Below are 20,871 nucleotides of genomic sequence, written 5' to 3' on the forward strand. Positions count from 1 at the left end.
TGTTTCCGTTGCATTCATTCAGCAGCGGCGCGGCACCGCTTCTAAATCCGACCCGCCGCTCATTCGAGCCAGAAAAAAGAAAAAGAAAAAAGTGTGCCTTTTGTGTGCACCGAGTTCCGAAGACGTTTTCCTTCCAGCCAAGCTATGGGGCAAATTTTGCTGTGCCAAGGCACTTCTCTGATTGGTGGGCTGGTTTCATGCTCGTTCCTGGTTGGCTGCTTCCTCAAGCCACTGTGAATGGCTGCGTATGACGTGTGACTTCGGAGCACCCATGTAGGGAGGAAGAAGGCGGAAGAGTTTAGGCTGTACGAGTGTATGTACTCAAATGTGGAGATTAAACGAGAACGTCATCATCATCATCATTTATTTCATTCATTTGTAAAAGAAAAAAGACAATATAAAGCAATATTCAAATTCAAAGTAAAGTAAAAAAAATGAAAGGGGACAGAAAAAAGTAAAACTTGTTTTATCTGCGCCTGATCATCAACAACAAAAAGACGCTTTCAGTGTAACAATACTACAAAGTAATTCAACTGGGTGTCCTCGTGCTATATATATTTTTGCAGTAATTGTGCTTTTATACATTTAAAAAAAAATACAAATAGACTGAGAAGATTTTGTTTTACAATCCAGATTTTTCCACAGACCGACACCTTGAGTTGAAATACATCTTTCTTTTTGTTTTGTTCTATATTTAAGTTTGGAAAAAATGTGTGTTCTTCTTAATTTGTACTGACTTTCCCTTTTTACAAATTTAGTTTGTAAATTAACTGGTAAAAATTCAAGATGGGCTTTATACAATATTTTAAGGCGGTTAAACTCCATCAATTCATTAAATGTTAAAGTTTTTAGTTGTATAAATAATGGATTAGTGTGGTCTCTTTATCCACAACCGCAAACAACACGAATAGCACGTTTCTGAAAAGAAAGATGGATTCAGTGAAGGTTTTGGCTGCACACGCCCACACTTCAATGCAATAGGTCAGGTATGGAACAATCAATGAATTATATAACAATAACAATATATAAAGTAAATAAAAAGAGAGATAAAATAAAACACCAGACTGCAGTATGACCTTCTGTCTCCTTCATTTCATTTCGTCTACCCGTTCGTGGGTGCGGAGACGACTCGTACCCTGGCCGCGAGACCGAGCAGAGACGGATAGCAAAATACTGCCGGTGTTGTGCCAAAGTAGTTATCCCCGAAAAAAAGACCGGCATCATTGCTAAACAGCCGCACGGCAACAAGACTGACTGTGATAATGACGAGGGAGAACCTGGCATGTTTGATGGAGAAATTGCTCAGCAGTTCAATTAGGACACTTGGATGGATTCGTGGATGAAGACTAATCAAAAAAATAACGTGAGTACATTGTTAAATTGTTGAATAAAGTAGAACTGAACTCCTGTTGTATACAGGGATGTGATTTGACCAAAGTGAAATTATCTGAAAATTTAGCCGGGGGTCTGGGGGCCGCTGGCACCCAGCTAGGTCCAGGGGCTCATGGGTTTTCTGTGTTTTTAAGTACTTTCAATTCACTCACATGACAAAGAAATAGACAAAACAACAGCATAAATTTTCAATGTATATTGAACTATCCCATATAAAATGGCAGTTTTAGTCAACTCAAAATCAGTCACATTCAAAAACATTGGACTGCCTTTGCTTTTAAAAACTATCACTGAGAATATCATCATATCTAACTAATGTGATTACTAAATTAACACATAAATAATGTTGAGGGGTTCAAATTTCATGAACAAATAATTGTATCATGACCAAATGAAAAGTAACTCATATTAGAGCATACCACAAATGTCTTTGTTATAGCAGAAGATGTTATCTGTCGGAGTCATGTGCATACACAATGAACTACTTAAAAAAAAAAAATCGAATTATTTTTTTTTTGGGGGGGAGATAAAAAAAAGCGGAATTCCGCGAATTAGCGGAAAAATCACATCCCTGTGTATATTTGTTTTAGCAAGCATGCACCCAATAACGCGATGCGCTTTATGTATGGGTTACATTCATGACTGAATGTACTGTATTTGGGTTTTTCTTTGTTTTGTTTTTTCAGAATGTATTATCCTCATTATGGTTTCTTTTATTAGCATTCATTAGTATAATTGTTTTTATTTTATAATTAGTACTGTCTTTATTGATTTTATTTTGTATTGTTTTGTTTTCCACTTTTGGACACCATGATGATTAGCTTTTGTATTCTACAAGAGCTAATCGGGAACCAATAAACAACAAACCTCATTGACGTTGATGCCATGCTCCTTCATGTACTCTCGGTCGTTGACCTGCCCTCCATCGGCAAACTCCATGATCAGAACCCTCTTAGTGGACAAGTCCCAGTGGATCATGGGAACCTAAATAGAACAGCAACATTATTTATTATAAAAGGGTATACGTAAACCGATAAATAGATACTTTCGGGTGGTCTTCTGTTTCTTTTTTCAAGTTTGAAATCACAGTCTGAACTTGGCTGTTACAAGAATCACACTCTTCTGCAAAAAACCTCTGGGATGTTGTTCGTTGAAGTTGCTAGAGTTGGAGATAGTCACCCAGATTTGAGGCCACTGCCAAAAGTCATATATCCACTCTTGCTCATGTTTTTTTTAACTCATCAAACCAAGACAATTTTCCTTGATAAGTCACAAAACTTGAGACCCCCACGTGGGGTTGACTGACTTAAGGCATTACAACGAGCTGTATGGAAATCTGGCTGCAGTTTTTATTTGAAAAAAAAATAAAATCTGTGAGAAATAAATTGTTCTTTTGACGAAATGGCTCCAGTTGCGTATTTATGGGCTTTATATAAAGATATTTTGCTGCGCATTAGAGATTGTTTATCATTCTATGTATGTTCTATGTATGGCATTTGTCCCTATTTCAAATAACAGGTAAAATGCTACTTTATTAATTTCTTTATTTACAGACCTCTGAGAGTCCGGATTTCCAACAGTGGGTAAATTGATAATCAACATACAAATAAAGTTACAAATTACAAATCTGATACCTTTATTTTGGCAATGCCATGTACTGTATTAGGGCAGCTTCATCATCTACGTTGTCATGAATACACACACAATTCCGAGCTTACGTCAAAAGTCAAAATTCCGGTCAACTCCGCAAAAGGAAGCTTTCTGCTCATTGAAACGCATTGGACTTTTGATCGTTGTAATTTCATTTGCGAGGACTGTTTTGATTTCAAAATGTGATGAAATATCGTTTGACTTCTATTTTCATTTAAAAAATGTGTTTTAAGACTGCTAAAAAAATAATTGCCGTACATGCTACAATAACATACCTCGGGTGTATTATCAAGGATTTCACTTATGTGTGTTCAATAACGTGACTCCAACGATGGTGGGGGATTTACTGTATGTACTTGTCACTCACAACACCTTAGATATCACAGTGATCTGATTTTAACAGGAAGTGACCTGTTTCAACAGGAAGTAACCCGTGAGTGGCCTAAAATCAACAGGAAGTGACCAGATTTTTTGTTGTTGCTTTCTTTATTAATCTTGACTCCAACATTCAATTCAAACTGAGCACACAAACCAGAACGCTGCTGTCAAACAAGACACAAGAAAAAGAAAACAGGAAGTGACCTGATTTCAACAAGAAATTACCTGGTTTCAACCGGAAGTGACCCAGAAGTGACCTGATTTCAACAAAAAGCGCCCTGATATCAACAGGAAGTGATGCGAAAGTAACCTGATTTCAACAGGAATTGATGTGATTTTAACAGGAAGTGACCTGGAAATGGCCCAATCACAAGAGGAAGTGACTTGAATTATGTAAGTAGTGACCTGATATCAACAAGAAGTGACCTGATTTCACCAGCAAGTGACCCGGAAGTGGCCTAAAATCCGCAGGAAGTGACCCAATTTCAACAGGAAGTGACCCCAAAAGTGGTATAGAACATCCCTAATATAAAATAAAAATATTATTATATCCGTGGACTGTCTCATACCACACAGCCCGATCAGTGCCATATGTCAAATGGGCACATTACAAATAAGGACACCAAAAATAAGAATGGGTATGAAACGAAAATAGTTAGGTACATGTAATTTACAGGAAAGTGCTGCGTAGTGAATACATTTGACTTTTATTAACAAATAACTTTATAAAATTAAATTTAATGGCCTCGAATTCAAACAAACGTTTCCTTTTCCGTTTGTCAGCCCCTATTCACGTGAACAGAACATGTATGTATATATATATATATATATATATAAACAAGAGTAATGATCGTAAAACGAGGAAAAGAAAAAGTGTTTACCTTGAGAAAGGTCAAGTGGGACAGCTTTTTTGATATCATTTCTGAATTGTGTCCTTCATTTAGGAAGTTCAGCTCCAGTGGCATGTTTTTCTTGGCCTCTTCTACCAACCACATAAAGGCAAAGTCTGGGAAAAGCCAATGGACTCCTCTTAGTAACACCTTAAAAAATAGAGCAGAATGAGAATCACTATGTATTACTTACTGGGAGGGTGGGTAGTGAGATGTTTTTACTGATATTAATTAGCCAATTGTTAGCTCATTACTAGAGGTGGGCATTCCGTCAATCTGTCAATGATGGATCACTTTGTTGACGATTACCAATTGCGAGCAACTTGGAAACATTGACGGACTCAGCATTGCCGGAAGTGGCTTTTGATGTGGTCACGGACTGACGAATGACAAAAAAAAAAAAAAAACATTGACGGATGCAGCAGACACTGGTTGGTTATCTCACCTTATTTAAGCACACAAACAGCTTCTGTTACCCGGAGCTAACGCTGGAGCTCCCTCCCGCCAACCATAAATAAAGTTGAGTTGAAGTTATATCGGCCGTCAGATTTTTAAAAAGGCTGATACCGTTATTCATCAAAATGTCCAATATCGGCGCCGATAATCGGCCAGACTGATTATCGGTCTATCCTTAGTAATATGTTTGTACTGTATGTATGTTTTATACAGTGTTACAACTCACCTCCATCACCAAAATGTCTTTGGAGCTTTGTCTTTGAACTTTGGGGTGTTGGACCTTAACAGCCACCGTCTTCCCATCATGTAGCACTGCTTTATGGACCTGGGCTAAAGAAGCAGCTCCCTGAGGCGTCTCATCAAAGAAAGCAAACAACTCTGACAGCTGGAAGACAATAGTAAGGGTGGAAAGAGTAAGAGTAAATGAGGGTATGCTATTGTGAAAGTAGCAAGGTGTGTAAAGTCATTGATCAAGGATGGGCTCAATTAAAAAAAAATATGTATATTTTTTTAGCTATCTTCTATATTTACAGTATCTACAGTATATGCTGCTATAAACCAACAACATTGTGGGTGCTAAAAAAGCATGACTAATGTCAGAAAACATTGTATAGTCTCTAGGAAGTGAGACACGCTTGTCCGCAAGGGGAAAAAAAACAAGCAAAACATTTTATGATATCAATGAAAGTGACAATCGTGCTTCTTGTTACTGCTTGATGCTGGATGCATTGTAGCAATGTCAGTCCTTCCTGAGAGAATCTTCTCCAAAACAGGTCAGATATTTTACAACAGGAAAAAAACGGGTCAGTTCCTCAAAGCTGAGGTACTTAACTATACAAAGGTTATCTGGATGCTCTTTTTCCTTCCTTTTCTGTTTTCTGTGTCCTGGCCGGGGTCGACGGTTCCCCTCTCTGGTGGAGGTTATCATGCATGCCAGATCCACCACACCAGCATCTATCGAAATTCAAACACAATCTGCTTCTTCCTCTGGTCGTTGAATCGGTGAAGGCTGATGTCTGTGGATCTCACTCTGCTTCATCTATCCTTCCTTCCTTTCCTCAGTCTCTCCTTTGGTCTCTTGAGGTCTCCCTAATTTGTCAGAATTTAGATGTTTCTGGGGTTGGTGAAAGACTCTGGTTGGTAACCCGGTGGGTAGTAGGTAATGTCTGGTCAGTGCTGGATTTCCCTTTCCTTTCATTGATCCTTCCTCGGGTCTCCTGACAACCTCACGACTCTAGCTGGATTCTGAAGTATTCGGTTTAGGTGAACGGTATGGGATTTTTAATAGGTTTTAGGTGAACTAATGAGTACACACTCATACGCACGCACACATACAAAATAAAAATAAATAAAAAAGAGAGCAATGATGATGACATGTCAAATCAGTAAAATTACCGAATGAAAAATACTGAGCTCTAAAAAAATAAAAAAATAATAAATAAAAACAAGTTGGCTGTTGTGTGAGTCAGATTTCAGAGGTGTTTTTTGGGGGGGGTCAAGGGTGAAAATGGTTATATGCATGTAAGGTATTTATTGATGTGCAAAAACACAAAAATGAATGGAAGAAACAATGGTACAGTATTTTACATGCAGAAAAACACATCCAGATTAACTGAGGAAAGGGACATTCATAGACAGAGATAAAAAAAAAAAATGAAAGAGAATTTAAAACGACTCGTTTTAAACTTAGTGATTTTTTTTTTGTGCCACAAATAAGTTACTGTTAGAATATAAAGTATGATTTTGCCTTTGGCCTCAGAATACCTAAAAGGTCCATTTATTTTCTCCCAAACTAACTACAAACCCGAAATGAGTGAATATCTGCCAAAAACATTAAATACATTGTATTTGTAGTGTATTCAATTGAATACATGTTGAAAAGGATTTGCAAAAAATATTTTCTGTTGTATTTACATTTTACACATCAAGAATGTCCAACTGTTGACCCAAATGTTAGATCTAGACTCTATGCTATTGCTGACATGTCTAGCATTAGGGTGATTTAGGCTTAAAGTACTTCAGTGATGTCTTTATTATGCACAACTATTCTATTCACCATTGTTGCAGGGTTCTTTTAAACCTCCTCGAAATAAATGGCATAGTCAAAAAAATATGCACCAATGTCATTTATTGTGCTATACTGTGTTATATATACAGACGCTCCCCTACTTACGAACATTCGAGTTACGAACAACGGTACATACGAACATTTCTGCGCGTACAGTATGTCGAAAAATGTTCGGAAAGAAATGCTGTAAGTTAGATTTTGTATTGTGCGTAGTGCTTCTTTCCGCCGCTAATACCGACGATTGGCGCTGTGAGCGCTCATTGGAGGCTGAGCAACGTGGCGAGGAGGAGGAGGAATAAACGCCGGTCCCCATGAAGCAGGAAATAACTTTTGAAGCCGATTCCAGCGACGACGAAGAATCTCTCATGATATAAAATCCTCCTCTTCCTCCTCCTCCATCATCTCCTTAAGCATCGAGTACATCTTCCAAAAGTAAGTTAAACTTCATTTTATATATCTTATTACGTACATGTACATACTGTGTGTGTGTCTCTCGCGCTCTCTCTCTAACATACGTAGTACAGTACAGTATTCTCTCCATTTTATTAAGTTTTTTTCAGTACAAACCAATGCAGGTTACTTGTACAAGCCTTAAACATACTTATATAAACCTTCAATATACTTATATAGGCTTTAAACATAAATTATAATACAAAATATAGCACTGAAGCAACTTACGAACAAATTCACCTTATAAACGATCGTCGGGAACGTAACTCGTTCGTAAGGTGGGGAGCGTCTGTATGTGAAATACTTTCTTCTAGAAGAGGCAGGAACATAGGGTGACCTACAAGAGTGGAGGTAGGAGTACACATGTAGACTCCATCTTGTGTAGACGGTGTAATCTGAAGGAGATCAGTGACTGCAAAGTAGTGGTAGGTGAGAGTGTAGCCAGACAGCATCAGATGGTAGTGTGTAAGATGACTCTGGTGGTGAGGAAGACAAAGGCAGCAAAGGCAGAGCAGAGGACGAAATGGTGGAAGCTGAAAAAGGAAGAGTGTTGTATGACTTTCAGTAAGGAGTTGAGACACGCTCTGGATGGTCAGGAGATGCTTTCAGATGGCTGGACAACTACAGCAAATGTGATCAGGGAGACAGGTAGGACAGTCCTTGGTGTGTCATCTGGAAGTAAATGAAATAAGGAGACTTGGTGTTGGAATGAGGAGGTGCAGAAGTGGATCCAGAGAAAGAGGTTAGCTAAGAAGAAATGGGACACTGAGATGACTGAAGAAAATAGACAGGAGTACAGGGAAATGCAGCGTAGGGTGAAAATAGAAGTGGCAAAGGCCAAACAAGGGTCTTACGATGACTTGTATGCTAGGTTGGATAGTAAGGAGGGAGAGACTGATCTATACAGGTTGGCAAGGCAAAGAGACAGAGATAGGAAGGATGTGTAGCAAGTTAGGGTAATAAAGAATAGGGATGGAAGTGTGTTGACAGATGCCAGTAGTGTGATGGGAAGATGTAAAGAGGACTTTGAAGAGTCGATGAATGAAGAAAATGAGAGAAGAGGTGACTGTTGTGGGCCAGGAAGTAGCAAAGATTAGTAAGGATAACGTGAGAAGGGCATTGAAGAGGATGAAGTGTGGAAAGGCACTTGCTCCTGATGATATACCTGTGGATGAATGAAAGTGTCTAGGAGAGGTAGCAGTAGAATTTCTGACTGGATTGTTCAACAGGATCTTAGATAGTGAGAAGATGCCTGAGAAATGGAGGAGAAGTGTGCTGGTGCCCATTTTTAAGAACAAGGGAGACGTGCAGAGTTGTGGCAACTACAGAGGAATAAAGCTAATGAGCCACTCAATGAAGCTATGGGAAAGAGTAGTTGAAGCTAAACTGAGGGCAGAGGTGAACATTTGTGAGCAGCAGAATGGTTTCATGCCCAAAAAAAAAAAAAAAAAAAAAAAAAGAGTACCACAGATGCAGTTTGCTTTGAGGATGTTGATAGAGAAGTACAGAGAAGGTCAGAAGGAGCTGCATTGTGTCTTTGTAGATAAGAAAGAAAGAAAGCTTATTACAGGGTGCCCAGAGAGGAACTGTGGTTTTGTATGAGGAAGTCTGGAGTGGCAGAGTAGTATGTTCAAGTGGTACAGGACATGTATGAGGACTGTAAGACAGTGGTGAGTTGTGCTGTAGGTGTGACAAAGGAGTTCAAAGTGGAAGTGGGACTACATCAGGGATCAGCTCTGATCTCCCCTCTGATGACAGATGAGGTTAGACAGGAATCTCCATGGACTATGATGTTTGCAGATGACATTGTGAGAGCAGGGAACGGGTGGAGGAGAAGTTAGAGGCGTGAAGGTTTGCCCTGGAAAGGAGGGGAATGAAGGTTAGTCGTAGCAAGAGTATCTGTGTGTGAATGGGATTGACCCAAGTGGAAGAGTGAGGTTACAGGGAGAAGAGACCAAGAGGTGGAGGAGTTTAAGTATTTAGGGTTAACAGTCCAGCAATAAAGTGTGGAGAAAAGAAGTGAAGAAGCATGTGTAGGCAGGCTGGAACAGGTGAAGAAAAATATCAGGTGTGATGTGTGATAAAAGAGTTTCAGCTAAAATGAAAGGAAAGGTTTATAAAACTGTGGTGAGACAAGCGATGTTGTTTCGTCTGGAGACAGTGCCACTGAGGAAAAGACAGGGGGCAGAGCTGGAGGTGGCAGAGATGGAGATGCTGAGGTTCTATTTGGGAGTGACCAGGATGGATAGAATCAGGAATGAGTACATCAGAGGGACAGCACGTTAGAGGCTTTGGCGATAGTCAGTCAGAGAGGCCAGACTGCGATGGTTTGGAAATATCCAGAGGAGAGATAGTGAGTATATTGGCAGAAGGATGCTGTGTTTCCAAATGCCAGGCAGAAGGTCTAGAGGAAGACCAAAGAGGAGGTTTATGGATGTAGTTAAAGAGGACATGAAGGTAGTTGGTGTGAAAGCAGAGGATGCAGAGGACAGGGTTAGATGGAGGCAACTGATTCGCTGTAGCGACCCCCGAAAGGGAAAGGCTGAAAGGAAAATAAGTCATTTATTGTGCAAAACCTCCCACGGTGCAGCATGTGGATATTTACAAAAAAGTTCCAAAACATAGCCAAAAAGGTCAAAAACTCAAAAATACTATTTACAAAAAATTTATGCGCAAAAACATTAAATGGAGTTCGTCAGTAACATCCAAGAGTTCAGTTGGGTCTAATGTACAAACGTTTTCTACTCACGGTAGCTTCCTTCTCAACACCTACTAACTGAACCTTTCACCAAGGGCTCTTTTTATTTGTTTAGCCCATCCCCCTGGGCAGCCCATGGTACCATTTTATATATATATTTAAATAACATTTTGTTCTGGAGGAATGAATGTTGAACTGTGATGTGGGTGCATGATGTGTGCTAGCGTCTCTGTGGTCAAGTGTCTGGACGGAGCCGCTCCGCTACAACCATGCATCCATTGGAAAGTTCAGAAAGAAAACAACATTCTTGCAGGCCAAGCAATGCAGTATAATTTGTACAACTTCGCACTATAATTAGAAAAAAAGTACTGACGCATCAGGACTTTTGCACTTGTATCACTAGTCAGGTTTCCATCCAATTGTGTCAAATTTTTAAGCGAATTTACTGCAAATGTGCAAAACGGACATGCGACTTATGACCGATTGCATCTGTTCTTCTTTTGCGAATACTGAGACGCAACTCCGCCACTGCAGGTGGCGGTAAACACCATAGAGATGGGAGCCATATATATAAACATATATACAGTATATATATATATATAATATATTATATATATATTATATATTATATATATATATATATATATATACAGTATATACTGTATGTAAGCCAGACTCGTATTTAGCCCATTTTTGTGGGTGCTTCATTTTTTTCAGATAAAAAAAATATATATATTGTTTTGCTTGCTTAGAGAACAAGTTATAATTATATTATACATTATAAATACAGAAATTAAAAAATATATTATTTCAGATGTGTGTTTCAAACTGGTAGCCTTTTACCTTAATCACTGAACAAGTAGCTCTCAGCTTCAAAAAGTTTAGTGACCGCTGATAGAGACAATATAATTATTTAAAAAGTAACAGAAAAAACACATACTGCAACATGATGATAAGTAAATATGTGTATACACGTTTTAAACAGGTGTTACATCTTGTTCAGTTCCTCAGGCAGCGTGCGAATGTTGCGGCCTGCCTGTGCTACGTTTATGTTACCAATGTGCTACATTTGGTGATGCAATGTGATGCAATTTGCCTTGAATAAATGTTCAATATTATTTTCTGTAATACATATCTAAACCATAATTTTTAAGGTGAAACAGATCATGAAGTAACTGTAACCCTACTTTTGTCCCACCCTGTAAATCTAAAGCTTTGCTGCTGCTACGCGCTTCGCAAGCAGGCACATATTGTTGTTCTACCTAGGACAGTGGTTTATTATGGGACTGCTTGCGGAGCAAGCAGGCACATATTGTTATTCTACCTAGGACAGTGGTTTATTTTTGTTGTTATTATGGGACTGCTTGCGAAGCAAGCAGGCACATATTGTTATTCTACCTAGGACAGTGGTTTATTTTTGTTGTTATTATGGGACTGCTTGCGAAGCAAGCAGGCACATATTGTTATTCTACCTAGGACAGTGGTTTATTTTTTTTCTTGTTATGGGACTGCTTGCAGAGCAGCAGCTGTGCGCTGCTGCTCCGCGCGGAGCAAGCAGGCACATATTGTTATTCTACCTAGGACAGTGGTTTATTTTTCTTGTTATGGGACTGCTTTGCGAAGCAAGCAGGCACATATTGTTATTCTACCTAGGACAGTGGTTTATTTTTCTTGTTATGGGACTGCTTTGCGAAGCAAGCAGGCACATATTGTTATTCTACCTAGGACAGTGGTTTATTTTTCTTGTTGTTATTATGGGACTGCTTGCGCTGCTGCGCTGCTGCGCTGCTGCTCCGCGCTTCGCAAGCAGGCACATATTGTTATTCTACCTAGGACAGTGGTTTATTTTTCTTGTTAATATTATTATTATATATTATTCCAGCGATTTTTCCGCTAAAATGCGGCCCGTACCGTACATCGCACCGGCACAAATGAGGTATCAAACGATGCGGCTCGATCTGACTCGCTGCGCTATTATTTTTCTAAGAATTCCCAGTTACCTTGGCGACGCTATTCCCAAAAAACTCCCAAATTAACTCCCCATTGGGAATGAATGGGAAAAAAATCACACTTCAAGCACCTTTTTCCAAGACACGCTGCGCGCGCATACGTTATCCGACCGATACGAATTTTAGCTCATTTTGTAGGAATTTTTCCCATCTTTAGCTCAGTGTCGAAATCTTTTTTAAGGAATGAAAGCCCCCCCCCCCTGTTCGGGTTCAAAGACAGTGGCTGAATTAGCTTTCTCACACACTCTGTTGGCTAATTAGCCATCCAGTGCCGGGAACCAAATAATGTATTAGAAAAAATTTCACTTCAACTCGTCACCACTGCCACAATCTTTTGTCACTAGACGTCAAATTCTCACATTTTGTAGTCACGAGTGTCTTCTTTCAGACAAACTAACTTTTATTTGGTTAAGGTGTCATTTAGTACCTTTATTTTCCCTTTAAGCTCGGACAAGTCGGACCAACTGGCCTATCTCTGCCATGTTAATTTCAAGCGCCTTCCTCTCTCCATTTCAGATAAATCATAAGTTTTCAACCTGCTCTCATTTGGTCATTTTTTATCCGATTAAGAAAATGAGAACATGCTCGTGTTCCCCAAACCCTTGCCGTTCTAACGAGCCCTTTCTTGAATCTGTATCTTCAACCGTTAAGTCGCGAGAGGCTTTTGTTGAAGGGGTGCTTCTCTCATTCAATCTCAATGCAATGTGGGTGCGTGACGTCACTTCAACTCGTCACCATGGCAACGATCTTTTGTCACTAGACGTCAAATTCTCACATTTTGTAGTCACGAGTGTCTTCTTTCAGACAAACTAACTTTTATTTGGCTAAGGTGTCATTTAGTACCTTTATTTTCACCTTAAGCAAGAGAAGTCGGACTAATTCGCCTGTCTTGTACATGTTAATTTCAGGCGCCTTCCTCTCTCCATTTCTGATAAATCATAAGTTTTCAACCTGCTCTCATTTGGTCATTTTTTATCCGATTAAGAAAATGAGAACATGCTCGTGTTCCCCAAACCCTTGCCGTTCTAACGAGCCATTTCTTGAATCTGTATCTTCAACCGTTAAGTCGTGAGAGGCTTTTGTACAAGGGGTGCTTCTCTCATGCGATCTCAATGGAATGTGGGGCGCGTGACGTCTCCAAGTCAAAAATGTATGTGCTCTTAAAGTGACAGTGACATATTTTTAGATTATGGTTAACTTCCACATTTCTTGACCGATTCCAGTCATTTAAATTTTAAAATGTTCAGCTCATTTACATTTTTTAAAATACATTTTCAGGGACAGTGAGATACTTTTAGTTGATGTTGATTATGGTTAACTTCCACATTTCTTGAGCGATTCCAGTGGTTTGAATTTTAAACTGTTCAGCTCATTACCAAAGAGTCAGCAGTCCCATTCAAAATTTCCGCGGGAATTTTTCTAGTTATTATTATTATATATTATTCCAGCGATTTTTCCGCTAAAATGCGGCCCGTACCGTACATCGCACCGGCACAAATGAGGTATCAAACGATGTGGCTCGATCTGACTCGCTGCGCTATTATTTTTCTAAGAATTCCCAGTTACCTTGGCGACGCTATTCCCAAAAAACTCCCAAATTAACTCCCCATTGGGAATGAATGGGGAAAAATCACACTTCAAGCACCTTTTTCCAAGACACGCTGCGCGCGCATACGTTATCCGACCGATACGAATTTTAGCTCATTTTGTAGGAATTTTTCCCATCTTTAGCTCAGTGTCGAAATCTTTTTTAAGGAATGTAAGCTCTCCCCTCTGTGCGGGTTCAAAGACAGTGAGCAAACAGCAGACAAATAGCCTTCTCCCATTGTTGTGTATTGCAAGTGCCAGAGTGGAGCAATTAACTTTAGAGTGGCGGGAACAAATAAATGTACTTCCAAAAGTTTCACTTCAACTCATCACCATGGCCACAATCTTTGCTCACTAGACATCAAATTCTCACATTTTGTAGTCACGAGTGTCTTCTTTCAGACAAACTAACTTTTATTTGGCTAAGGTGTCATTTAGTACCTTTATTTTCACTTTATGCGAGGACAAGTCGGATGAACTCGCCTATCTCTTCCATGTTAAATTCAGGCGCCTTTCGCTCTTCATTTCTGATAAATCATAAGTTTTCAACCTGCTCTCATTTGGTCATTTTTCATCCGATTAAAAAAATGAGAACATGCTCGTGTTCCCCAAACCCTTGCCGTTCTAACGAGCCATTTCTTGAATCTGTATCTTCAACCGTTAAGTCGTGAGAGGCTCTTCTTTGAGGTGTGCGTCTCTCATTCAATCTCAATGCAATGTGGGTGCGTGACGTCACTTCAACTCGTCACCATGGCAACAATCTTTTGTCACTAGACGTCAAATTCTCACATTTTGTAGTCACGAGTGTCTTCTTTCAGACAAACTAACTTTTATTTGGCTAAGGTGTCATTTAGTACCTTTATTTTCACCTTAAGCAAGAGAAGTCGGACTAATTCGCCTGTCTTGTACATGTTAATTTCAGGCGCCTTCCTCTCTCCATTTCTGATAAATCATAAGTTTTCAACCTGCTCTCATTTGGTCATTTTTTATCCGATTAAGAAAATGAGAACATGCTCGTGTTCCCCAAACCCTTGCCGTTCTAACGAGCCATTTCTTGAATCTGTATCTTCAACCGTTAAGTCGTGAGAGGCTTTTGTTGAAGGGGTGCTTCTCTCATGCGATCTCAATGGAATGTGGGGCGCGTGACGGCTCCAAGTCAAATGTGCGTGTGTGAATGTGCATGTTTCTTAAAGAGACAGTAAGATACTTTTAGTTGATGTTGATTATAGTTAACTTCCACATTTCTTGAGCGATTCCAGTGGTTTAAATTTTAAACTGTTCAGCTCATTTACATTTTTTTATGGACAGTAAGATACTTTTAGTTGATGTTGATTATGGTTAACTTCCACATTTCTTGAGCGATTCCAGTGGTTTAAATTTTAAACTGTTCAGCTCATTACCAAAGAGTCAGCAGTCCCATTCAAAATTTCCGCGGGAATTTTTCTAGTTATTATTATGGGACTGCTTTGCGAAGCAAGCAGGCACATATTGTTATTCTACCTAGGACAGTGGTTTATTTTTCTTGTTGTTATTATGGGACTGCGAAGCGGCTGCTTGCGAAGCAAGCAGGCACATATTGTTATTCTACCTAGGACAGTGGTTTATTTTTCTTGTTGTTATTATGGGACTGCGAAGCGGCTGCTTGCGAAGCAAGCAGGCACATATTGTTATTCTACCTAGGACAGTGGTTTATTTTTCTTGTTGTTAATATTATTATTATATATTATTCCACGATTTTTCCGCTAAAATGCGGCCCGTACCGTACATCGCACCGGCACAAATGAGGTATCAAACGATGCGGCTCGATCTGACTCGCTGCGCTATTATTTTTCTAAGAATTCCCAGTTACCATGGCGACGCTATTCCCAAAAAACTCCCAAATTAACTCCCCACTGGGAATGAATGGGAAAAAAATCACACTTCAAGCACCTTTTTCCAAGACACGCTGCGCGCGCATACGTTATCCGACCGATACGAATTTTAGCTCATTTTGTAGGAATTTTTCCCATCTTTAGCTCAGTGTCAAAATCTTTTTTAAGGAATGAAAGCCCCCCCCCCTGTTCGGGTTCAAAGACAGTGGCTGAATTAGCTTTCTCACACACTCTGTTGGCTAATTAGCCATCCAGTGCCGGGAACCAAATAATGTATTTGAAAAAATTTCACTTCAACTCGTCACCATGGCCACTATCTTTTGTCACTAGACGTCAAATTCTCACATTTTGTAGTCACGAGTGTCTTCTTTCAGACAAACTAACTTTTATTTGGTTAAGGTGTCATTAAGTACCTTTATTTTCCCTTTAAGCTCGGACAAGTCGGACCAGCTCGCCTATCTCTGCCATGTTAATTTCAGGCGCCTTCCTCTTTCCATTTCTGATAAATCATAAGTTTTCAACCTGCTCTCATTTGGTCATTTTTTATCCGATTAAGAAAATGAGAACATGCTCGTGTTCCCCAAACCCTTGCCGTTCTAACGAGCCATTTCTTGAATCTGTATCTTCAACCGTTAAGTCGTGAGAGGCTCTTCTTTGAGGTGTGCGTCTCTCATTCAATCTCAATGCAATGTGGGTGCGTGACGTCACTTCAACTCGTCACCATGGCAACAATCTTTTGTCACTAGACGTCAAATTCTCACATTTTGTAGTCACGAGTGTCTTCTTTCAGACAAACTAACTTTTATTTGGCTAAGGTGTCATTTAGTACCTTTATTTTCACCTTAAGCAAGAGAAGTCGGACTAATTCGCCTGTCTTTTACATGTTAATTTCAGGCGCCTTCCTCTCTCCATTTCTGATAAATCATAAGTTTTCAACCTGCTCTCATTTGGTCATTTTTTATCCGATTAAGAAAATGAGAACATGCTCGTGTTCCCCAAACCCTTGCCGTTCTAACGAGCCCTTTCTTGAATCTGTATCTTGAAGAGTTAAGTCGTGAGAGGCTTTTGTTCCAGGGGTGCGTCTGTCATACAATCTCAATGGAATGCAACCAATCTTGATGATAGTTGGATCTAGTCTTCTCTCTTTTCCCTGATTGGTTCGTTTTCTGCTTGTCTGTGCTGTGGCCAATGAGAGACGCTTTAATGACACCAATTAGAAGTTTCTCGAGAACCTACTCCTCCCATTTCATCTCGTCTGAGGTAAGTTGCAAGGCAATTGTTTGTAGTCTGGTGAATAATGCTAAATAAGTGTGATTTTGCAAGTTTTCCCCATCCTAAACTACATCACGTTAATACTGGCGATGTATTGAAACGTATTTGATGTGTTTGAACGTTATGTTGCTGTTTTAACAAGATCGGAAAAGTTAAGTGCTAGAGATGGTAGCCTACATGCTAGCTGCACCTGCTAGCGCTAGCAAAGAGCTAGCAGATGTTACATTAAAGTTTTAATGTGCAGTAAAAAAAACTAAGAAAAGTTTGAGTAGGCTCTAAATCTCAATTGTGTACATCTCTCGTTGCTACAATATACAGTAAGGCTTTTGTCTCGTCTGTCGTCGACGGGGGGGGGGGGGGGGGGGTTTGAGTGGCGTGTCGACGGTGTAGCGAAGCGGCGCCAATGAGGGATTTCGGAAGTGTACGCTTTTAATGCTTCATACACATCTGAGATTAAGTACAAATTTGATGTTGAATCTTTACTTTTGACTTTGTCATGGCAAGTTTTTTTTCTTTGCTGTAGCAGCATGCCGCGGAAGGGGAAGCGTTCAGAGGCAGCCAAGCGCCAATGGAAGAAGCTGGACCTTGCTGCTCTGGAACTGAGGCCAAACAGCGCACCCCAGCATGTACTTTACCTCTATTGAATTCTTTGTTAATGTGCAATACACAATATTTCAGGCTACAAATATAGAATCAGGCAGAAAAATTAGCTTAAAAGGCTTGTGTAAAAAGCAGTCTGTTTATGCAAGACACTCATTAGTAATGTTAAAAAATCCTTTATTAAAAATGGACTACCAACGTGTTTAAACACAAGCTTGTCTTCATCGGGGCACAGTTTTACGAATATAGAGTGTATGACATGTGATTTGTGCAGTGCTTTATTCATGTCAAAATAATTCTGAATAGAATTTTGATGAAGTCTGTTTTCTACAAGATTTCAAATATTCTAAGAAGTTTTCAAACTACTGATGTCTAAAATAAACTCACTAACATTGATCAAAAACTTGTGAGATGCCTATCCTGGACACAGATATTTCACGTTATATTTAATAACTGCAGACATGGTCTATTGCATGACTGTGGGAGGAACAGTTGAAATGATAATGTCAAGCCAATAATTGTTTTAACACTTGACAGTAGTTGGAGTACATTACATTTATCAGTAGATGGTGCTGTTGTGAAGTTAGGCTGGTACAATCTGCTGCCTTTTTGCTCATGTATTTGATCAGAAAATTCTACCAAATTTGATCAATTGTGACTGTATTTCAGACACAAACAAAAGTATCAGTTAAGTCCTTGAATCTCTTTCGTGATTAATAATTTCATTAATAAACCTGGCCTGAATTAACATCACTTGTATGTAGAAAAGACCTGGTCAATTTTCATTGAAACTAACTTAAGCATTACAACCTATGTTTGCTTTTTACTCTGCATTAAGGTGACTGCACATGCCTACAATTGTAATGTCTATGTTTTAGGTGTCCTCTGTTGGTGCCAAGGCTCTGGTACCAGGTCAGTCATCATTTTATTTTAATTGCTTCTGCAGCAGTTTTACAATCGATTATTTTAGAAATTCCAATATTTTGCAGGTTCATATACACTCAAAGTGTAACTTGTACTGTGCTTTGTCAGCAATTTAAGTTGTGAGACTTGACATGGTATTCTGTGTGTGCATCATTTTAGGCAGAGGCACTGGCTGGCGCCACAGAGTTCGGGAATGGCCAGTTTCAACTGTGACTGGGCGGAGGCACAAACTGGTCATTCCATCACTGAACCAGGACAACAAGGTATGTTTTATAATAAACTGCCTGTAAAACAAATTAACCTTCATTTGTCTTTTTTTTTTATTTTTTAAATACTTAAAAAAAAAAAAATTCAATTACTTCTTCTTTTTTTTTTTTCTTTAATAGTTTGTCCTGGTTGTTGGTGACTCCCACCTGCGAGCCATTGCCGATGGGGTTGTGAAGCTACCGGAGGGACATTTCTCTTTTGGCGTGATGTCCACCCCGGGTGCCAGTGCCTCCGAGTTGCGTGCTGAGGTGCTGAAAGCTGTTCTGCCTCGGTCACCCGAGGCGGTCTGCATTTTGGCTCCCAGCAACAACTTGGGCCGCCCCATCGCTGAGGCAGCGGCTGACTTTGGCCAGTTCTTGCGCACCGTCTGCAGCCGCTGGCCCAACGTAAGTTCACACATTTCCTTCATATAGTTCATACATTTACATTTCAAGTATGTACTTGCATGATATGTCAAATATGTTCTGTTTAAAATACATTTCAGCCTTTTCCCGTAGTTAAGCAGTTGATGAATATTAATGAAAGTTCATCTTGCTCCAGATGTATATTTTACTTTTTTAAACTTTGTGCAGGTTGTTGTCCTGGACTTCCCCCCTCGTCTGACCGTCGAGCTGGCCCAGCAGGACCTTTTACGCCAGGAGTACCACCGGGTGGCAGCACTTATGGGTACGTTCCATGTTGAAAATTGTTTTCACACACAAAGTTCTACTTTTCTTTACGTCACCTCCTGATCTGATTGGTGTGTCTTAGCGGGACTCTTGAACTAATAATGTTTTTTTTCTTTGTTACTGTAGGTATTCGCTACCTATCTGTTGCTGGCCACTTCCCGCTGTCACAGCTTCACTTGTGGTGTAGAGACGGGGTAAGTACATTAGTTGTTGCAAAAAACAAACAAACATTTTATTAGTGCTCCTCCTATCAAAAGTATGTTTGCAGATATATAATATTTATTTCTGATCATGTCTGGAAGGTACACCTCAGTGACAGCGATGGGATGCCGGTGCTTGCGCGGTTGCTGTGGGATGCTGTCAACATGCGGATGGAGAGGACTGCTTTCTGATAAATCATAAGTTTTCAACCTGCTCTCATTTGGTCATTTTTTATCCGATTAAGAAAATGAGAACATGCTCGTGTTCCCCAAACCCTTGCCGTTCTAACGAGCCATTTCTTGAATCTGTATCTTCAACCGTTAAGTCGTGAGAGGCTTTTGTTCAAGGGGTGCTTCTCTCATGCAATCTCAATGGAATGTGGGGCGCGTGACGTCTCCAAGTCAAATGTGCGTGCGTGAATGTGCATGTTTCTTAAAGGGACAGTAAGATACTTTTAGTTGATGTTGATTATAGTTAACTTCCACATTTTTTGACCGATTCCAGTCGTTTAAATTTTAAACTGTTCAGCTCATTTACATTTTTTTAAATACATGTTCAGGGACAGTGAGATACTTTTAGTTGATGTTGATTATGGTTAACTTCCACATTTCTTGAGCGATTCCAGTGGTTTAAATTTTAAACTGTTCAGCTCATTACCAAAGAGTCAGCAGTCCCATTCAAAATTTCCGCGGGAATTTTTCTAGTTTATTTAATTTTTTTTTATTATTCCAGCGATTTTTCCGCTAAAATGCGGCCCGTACCGTACATCGCACCGGCACAAATGAGGTATCAAACGATGCGGCTCGATCTGACTCGCTGCGCTATTATTTTTCTAAGAATTCCCAGTTACCATGGCGACGCTATTCCCCAAAAACTCCCAAATTAACTCCCCATTGGGAATGAATGGGAAAAGGGAAGAGAAAAATCACACATCAAGCACCTTTTTCCAAGACACGCTGCGCGCGCATACGTTGTCCGACCGATACGAATTTTAGCTCATTTTGTAGGAATTTTTCCCATCTTTAGCTCAGTGTCGAAATCTTTTTTAAGGAATGAAAGCTCCCCATCCCCCCCCCCCCCCCCGTGCGGGTTCAAAGACAGTGACTGAATTAGCTTTCTCACACACTCTGTTGGCTAATTAGCCATCCAGTGCCGGGAACCAAATAATGTATTTGAAAAAATTTCACTTCAACTCGTCACCATGGCCACAATCTTTTCTCACTAGACGTCAAATTCTCACATTTTGTAGTCACGAGTGTCTTCTTTCAGACAAACTAACTTTTATTTGGCTAAGGTGTCATTGAGTACCTTTATTTTCCCTTTAAGCGAGTAGAAGTTGGACTCTCTCGCCTATCTCTCCCATGTTAATTTGGGCGACTTTTTCCTCTTCATTTCGGATAAATCATAAGTTTTCAACCTGCTCTCATTTGGTCATTTTTCATCCGATTAAAAAAATGAGAACATGCTCATGTTCCCCAAACCCTTGCCGT

At 39.7% G+C, this 20,871-nt stretch overlaps 2 protein-coding genes across 7 annotated transcripts in view; one reads left to right on the forward strand and one right to left on the reverse strand.

Annotated features, from left to right (window-relative positions):
- adck1 (aarF domain containing kinase 1) overlaps nt 1–20,871 on the reverse strand; it is a 74,706-nt gene that overhangs the window by 23,011 nt on the left and 30,824 nt on the right. The window contains exons 5-8 of one of the 2 annotated variants that reach the window (XM_077565148.1): nt 7,626–7,817; nt 4,993–5,151; nt 4,302–4,460; nt 2,260–2,376 (exon numbers count right to left, since the gene is read on the reverse strand). In XM_077565148.1, the coding sequence (XP_077421274.1) occupies nt 2,260–2,376; nt 4,302–4,460; nt 4,993–5,151; nt 7,626–7,817 (627 nt within the window). The remainder of the gene's footprint in view (nt 1–2,259; nt 2,377–4,301; nt 4,461–4,992; nt 5,152–7,625; nt 7,818–20,871) is intronic. The other variant, XM_077565231.1, reaches the window with a different exon arrangement.
- Nucleotides 16,502–19,595, forward strand: LOC144051834 (uncharacterized). Of its 5 annotated transcripts, none has more exons than XM_077565625.1 (8): nt 16,502–16,709; nt 17,245–17,347; nt 18,200–18,233; nt 18,405–18,508; nt 18,632–18,898; nt 19,085–19,178; nt 19,307–19,374; nt 19,483–19,595. In XM_077565625.1, the coding sequence occupies exons 2-8, from the start codon at nt 17,249–17,251 to the stop codon at nt 19,570–19,572; spliced, it is 756 nt and encodes a 251-aa protein (XP_077421751.1). In that variant the 5' UTR covers nt 16,502–16,709; nt 17,245–17,248; the 3' UTR covers nt 19,573–19,595. The 5 variants fall into 5 exon arrangements, with proteins under 5 accessions (XP_077421751.1, XP_077421490.1, XP_077421839.1 ...); XM_077565364.1 differs by having other exon boundaries at nt 17,245–17,343; XM_077565713.1 differs by having other exon boundaries at nt 17,248–17,347.

Source organism: Vanacampus margaritifer, chromosome 1, assembly GCF_051991255.1.
Source record: "Vanacampus margaritifer isolate UIUO_Vmar chromosome 1, RoL_Vmar_1.0, whole genome shotgun sequence".
In the NCBI taxonomy this organism is placed as follows: domain Eukaryota; kingdom Metazoa; phylum Chordata; class Actinopteri; order Syngnathiformes; family Syngnathidae; genus Vanacampus; species Vanacampus margaritifer.